At 37.7% G+C, this 6258-nt stretch overlaps 1 protein-coding gene across 1 annotated transcript; it reads right to left on the bottom strand.

The window, feature by feature from the left end:
• Positions 1–4608: 4608 nt before the first annotated feature.
• LOC111390523 lies at positions 4609–6258 on the bottom strand. Its single transcript, XM_023015576.1, has 4 exons — positions 5773–6258; positions 5433–5628; positions 5080–5387; positions 4609–4962 (listed from the first exon to the last, which is right to left on the bottom strand). The coding sequence occupies exons 1-4, from the start codon at positions 6256–6258 to the stop codon at positions 4609–4611; spliced, it is 1344 nt and encodes a 447-aa protein (XP_022871344.1).

Here is a 6258-nt window from a genome sequence, read left to right as displayed (position 1 = left end):
TGCAAAACATGTTTAAGAACAATAGAAACAGCCAAAGAATGCACAAAACAACAATATAATGAATCAATGAGAGAAACAAATTAAAAAAAAAAAAGAAACAGTAAAAAAAAGAACAAAAAATTGAAACTGTGAATTACCTAAAAATGTGAAGCCAAGAGTTGAAACTTCAGATCAAGAACCGTGTTAAAGGTGTCGAATTGAGGCAAAAGTTAATGGGAAGTGAATAATATTGATGAAAGAAAAGAAAGAAAGGAAGAAGGAGAGAAGAAGATTGAATCGCGCGGAAAAAAAATGAAACAGGGCCGCTTTAAAAGGAATTGTCGCTCGAGCGAGACCTGGGCGAAACTTGAGCGACATCCATTCTGCTTTTGTCGCTCGAGTGAAGTCCATGCGAAACTTGAGTAAAAATCAAATGTCAAAAATAGCACCAAAAATTTGAAATTTAAAAAAATAGCACAATTTTTAGAAAATAACAAAAATAGCTCCAAAAACGTTTATTTTTGTTTTCATTTTGAATTTTTGTTATATCAAAACAATCCAAAAATCGAAGATGAAGCACGTACCCAAATATATAGACGATGCGAACAATAAGCACAAAATTACAAACTCAACAATCAGAACACATAGACAATTTTAAGTTCACACATAGTTCAAAATCCCGTGGAGTAAATTGTATACAGAATATCAACGTGAAATGTGCCACGTAGTCCGTGCAAGTTAGACTCAAAATCTTAAATTAGGTGACTCCCAAACCAGACGACCATAGGGTACCAGGTTAAAACCCCTAAGGCTTAATTGTTTGAGTCAAATAGGCCCCAAAGATAGACATAAGTTCAGAGAATAACATAGAAAATGGGGAAAGACAGAATTGAGTAGGTTACACTCGTCACAGATCAAGTCAAATGTACAAACAACCCCAATCACAGAAGAATACCATCCCAAGTCTCATCCATGTGGTCAAGACTCACCTACAGGACTACAGTGTATGCTGTGCGAAAATGCATGACGAGCCATATACCAAGAACTCCACAGAAAATGAGAACTACGATGGAACCTCAGACTCATACATATGATGAAAGATAGAGTTTGATCCTAAATGCAAACGTCATAAAGTCACACAAGAGGCACACAAAAAGAAAATCCCTTTATTTTATTTATTTATTTATTTATTTTTTTGTAAAACACACAAATTTAGTAAACAAAATAAAACTAAAAGACGAACCAATAATCAAAATGCACCACACACACATTGATCACATGCAATATATGAAGTGAATAAGTGCAGATGTGATAAATGCATGAATAGGCATGAATCCATGATCAGATAGGCAAATAAATACCAACAGCCATCCGAAGCGACTCAAACCTCAACCCATCTAGTGGTTTCGTAAGTAGATTGGCCAATTGGTTGTCAGTAGAGACATGATCTTGGGAGACAACATGTGTTTCAACAAGTTCACGAATAAAATGATGTCGTATGTCAATATGTTTCATTCGAGAATGTTGAATAGGATTCTTAGAGATATTTATAGCACTGGTATTGTCACAGAAAACAGTCATGATCCTTTGATTAATCCCATAATCACTCAGCATCTGCTTCATCCAGAGAAGCTGAGTGCAGTAACTCCCAGCTGCTATGTATTCGGCCTTTGCCGTGGATAGGGATATGAAATTTTGTTTCTTACTTAACCAGGCTACGAGATTGCTACCCGTGTAGAAACAGCCCCTAGACGTACTTTTTCTATCATCTGCATTCCGAGCCCAATCGGCATCAGAGTAGCCAGCCAAATCAAGATTAGAATCTCTAGAATAGAAAATGCCTAGATCAAAGGTACCACTCACATATATAATGATGCGTCTAACCGAGCTTAAGTGTGATTCTTTGGGATCTGCCTGAAATCGAGCACACACTCCAACACTGAAAGCAATGTTAGGTCTAGTTGCTGTGAGATAGAGAAGACTACCTATCATACTTCGTTATAGTGAAGGATCTACACTCTTACCTGAAGGATCACGACCTAACTTCAAGCTAGTACTCATAGGTGTCCTAGTATGCTTCTTACTGTCTAACCCAAAGCGCTTAACTAAATCCTTTGCATACTTAGACTGTGAAATAAACAACCCATCCTCAGTCTGTTTCACCTGAAGTCCACGGAAGTAACTCAACTCACCAACCATACTAATCTCAAATTCTTACTTCAAACACTCGGCGAACTCATACGCTAGAGACTCAATGGGAGAACCAAAAATGATGTCATCGATGTAAATTTGGGCAATAGTGATAGTTTCTTCAATATGTCGAATAAATAAGGTCCTATCAGCACTACCTCGAGAGAACCCATGTTCCTCAAGATATGACGTAAGTCTCTCATACCAAGCTCTAGGAGCTTGTTTCAGACCATAGAGTGCTTTGTGGAGTTTGCAGACATAGTGGGGAAACTTTGGATCAACAAATCCATTTGGTTGTTCAACATAGACTTCTTCTTGAAGAAGTCCATTCAAGAAGGCACTCTTAACGTCCATTTGATGAAGCTTGAACCCTAGGGTACAGGGAACAGCAAGCAGAATCCGAATTGACTCAAGTCGTGCAATAGGAGCAAAAGTCTCATCAAAATCAATTCCCTCAACTTGAGTATAACCCTGAGCAACTAATCGGCCTTATTTCTGGTTATAGTACCTTGGTCATCTGTCTTGTTCTTAAAGATCCACTTAGTACCAATAACATTACAGTTTTCAGGTTTAGGAACTAAAATCCACACATTATTTCTAGCAAATTGATTTAGTTCCTCATGCATCGCATTCACCCAACACTCATCACTAAAAGCTTCTTCGACTTTCTTGGGCTCAATACGAAGCCTCATACCTTCATTTAGATTGTTCAGTACCCTCTTATGAAGCCTTATACCTTCATCTAGATCCCCAATGATATTGTCCTTAGGATTATTGGACTTGACCCTAGACGATGGTTCCTTAGGATTTTTGTCTCGATCTTGTGGATGTGTTTCCTTTTCAGGTGTTTCAGGTATTCTAAGAGATGATTCAGACACAGGTGGTTCAGTAGGATCACTAGACCTTATAAGATCACTATTTCTATCATCCATCCTATCACAATTTTCAACATTCTCCCCCTCACTCACAGTATCATCTATCACAACATTGACTGACTCCATCACAACACGAGTACGTGAGTTATATACTCGAAATGCTTGGCTATTTCTAGAGTACCCTAAGAAAATTCCTTCGTCACTCTTAGATTCAAACTTACTCAAGTTCTCTCTATCACATAAAATGTAGCACTTACTCTCAAACACACGAAAGTATTTAACAATAGGCTTTTTACCCTTTAGAATCTCGTATGGAGTCTGATCGATTTTGGGTCTAAGGTAGACTCTATTGATTATGTGGCATGCAATATTAACAGCTTCTCCAAAAAATGTAAGGCTAGTCCCTTACCATGAAGCTTGGCTCTAGCCATGTCCTGAAGAACACGATTCTTCCTTTCAACCACCTCATTTTGTTGAGGAGTGATAGGGGAAGAGAACTCATGTAATATCCTTTCATTTATGCAGAAACTCTCAAAATTAAAATTTTCAAACTCTTTTCCATGATCACTACGTATTCTGGACACTTTGAGATTGAGTTCATTACTAAGTCGTTTACACAAAAATTTTATAAGATCACATGCATCAGATTTTTCCCTAAGCAATTCTATCCATGTGAACCTCAAGAAATCATCTACCACAACCAAAATACACCGCTTACCTCCTAGACTCTCAGTCCTAGATGGTCCCATTAAATCCATGTGTATCAATTCCAGGGGTCTTTTGGTCAGAATTTTAGAAGTCTTTTTATGGCTTTCCTTAAGTTGTTTACCTAGTTGACATGGTCCACACACAACATTTTCACTAGGACCTATTTTAGGCAAACCATCTACAACTCCTTTTTAGCCAGCTGTACTAGACTCTTATAGTTTAAATGACCCAATCTTTTGTGCCAGAGTTCACTCACATCAATTTTTGCACTCCTACACACATAGTTAGAATTAGATAGGACTCCATAACAGTTATCAGACGTTCTAACCCCTTCAAGGACCATCCCATCGGATGAATCATACACGGTACATCTCTTTTGCACAAAACTAACCTCAAAATCAGCATCACAAATCTGACTAATACTTAACAAGTTTGACTTTAAACCTCCACATAAAGCACATTTGAAATCACAGGTAATCCATGCATTTGTACAGTACCTTTGCCAAGAATAGGTACAGAACCCCCATCTCCAAAGGTAACCATACCCCCATTGCATTCATCAAGAGTAGTGAATAAAGCCTTGTTACCACATATATGCCTAGAACATGCACTATCAAGGTACCACATATTGTAATTTTGGGCTTTTAATACAACATGAGCAACATAACAATTTACCTGACCTGAATGTCCAGCTAGATCCCCCTATTTAACCTAAATTTTTCGACGAGGTACTCCTAGTTAGCTTAGTAAGCATCTCAATCAAATGACTAACCTGATTAGATAGAAAGCTAACTTGACTAGGAATATTCCGATTTCTACGCTCATTGCCTAACTTATAACATCTAGGCCTAGTGTGTCATAGAGCTTCACAGTGGTGACAGGTGGGAATGAACCTAGGCTCAAAGGTACGTGTCTGTGGGTATCTGGGCATGATATTTCTACCTGATTGATGACTCTGTTCCCTCGGAACATTCTTACCCTTATTTGGATTGCTGACAACGTTAGACTTCTTAGAGACAGAAACAAATACAGTCTTAGATGGACCAGCAACATGTGTATTATCCTCAACATATCCTAGACCTTTCCTATCTCCCGCAGGCCTATTCATTCCTAAAATATCATTCAATTTCTTAGTCCCACTTATGAAAGTTTGAAGATGAGCATTAGATTTCTCCAATTCACTAGTCAATGTCTTAACCTTGTCTTCTAACTTCTTATTGACACATTTTAATTCACTAACACTCTTAAGTGAATTCTGAAGATTACTAGCAAGTCTTTCTTTTTCTCTTTCAAGTTCATCAACCTTTTTGAGTAGGACTTTATTGACCTTTTTGATTTTAAGACTCTCCTTGAACAAGAGTTGATAGGCCTCTTGTATGTCTATATCTTCCTCATCCTCATTACTAGAATTATCGTTGTGAAGTTCTTCCTCAACCTTGTCACTCTCCTTATCAGATTCACTCTTAACAGTCGACACAAATGCCATATAGTTCCCTTCATCTTCACTACTAGATGATTCCTGCCTATCACTAGACTTAGATTCGTTATCTGTAAGTGAAACAACTAAGGCCTTACCTTTCCCTTTTCTTTGATTCTCCTTATAACTAGGACACTCATTCCTATAGTGACCTATACCTTAACATTCATGGCACCTAACCAAACGTGGTTTACCACTAGAACCTTTATTGTTGAACCTTTCAGTTTTTTCCTTTGAGAATCTGCTAGGGGCTCCACTTTTTCTATCCTGAGGCTTTCTCTTATTCTTGAGAACCTTTTGAAATTTCTTAACAAAATTTGCAATTTCATCATCCCTAAGAGACTCAGTATCAGAAGATTCATCCTCTTTGATGGATTTTAAAGCAATGGACTTTCCTTTCTTAGGTTATGTGACAGTGAGTTCATAAGTTTGTAAGGATCCTACAAGTTCTTCAATCTTAACTTCATCTAGATCCTTACTTTCTTCAATGGCGGTAACTTTAGGCCTAAATCTCTCGGGCAAGGACCTAAGTACTTTTCTAACAATTTTAGACTCGGAAATTCTCTCGCCTAGATTGAAACTAGAATTAACAATATCATCTAGTTTTGCATAAAATTCATCAAAGGTTTCGTCATCCTTCATCCTCACTTCTTCAAACCTAGAAGCTAGAATTTGTAATTTCGAGTTCTTTACCATTTTAGTTCCCTCATGTGTAGTTTCAAGAATGTCCCAAACCTCTTTAACAGTTTTGCACATTGACACTCTCCTAAACTCTTCGGGAGACACGGCTATAAACAAGGCATGAAATCCCTTGCTATTCCAATTACACTCAGCTATCTCATCCTTAGTCCATAATGATATATCAGTAAGATTAACAGTTCCTGATATGGTAGTAGAGGGAGGTTTCCAGCCATTTTGCACACTCACCCAAACATGCTCATCTAGAGACTTAAGAAACGCACGCATTCTAACCTTCCAGTAAGCATAATTTTCGTCAAAATACGGAGGTACAGAAAGTGATTGACTCAT

The sequence above is a fragment of the Olea europaea genome, unplaced genomic scaffold (genome assembly GCF_002742605.1).
Source record: "Olea europaea var. sylvestris unplaced genomic scaffold, O_europaea_v1 scaffold686, whole genome shotgun sequence".
NCBI lineage: Eukaryota > Viridiplantae > Streptophyta > Magnoliopsida > Lamiales > Oleaceae > Olea > Olea europaea.
This window is presented reverse-complemented; position numbering and strand designations above follow the sequence as displayed.

What these genes read in the sequence shown, in the direction of transcription:
- LOC111390523 (XM_023015576.1), bottom strand. Translation starts at nt 6,258, where the DNA reads ATGAGTCAATCACTTTCTGTACCTCCGTATTTTGACGAAAATTATGCT. An exon ending in GAATTTCCGAGTCTAAAATT is followed by an intron (nt 5,629 to 5,772) that starts GTTAGAAAAGTA and finishes ACATAACCTAAG; the next exon opens with AAAGGAAAGTCCATTGCTTT. An exon ending in TGAAAGGTTCAACAATAAAG is followed by an intron (nt 5,388 to 5,432) that starts GTTCTAGTGGTA and finishes ATGAATGTTAAG; the next exon opens with GTATAGGTCACTATAGGAAT.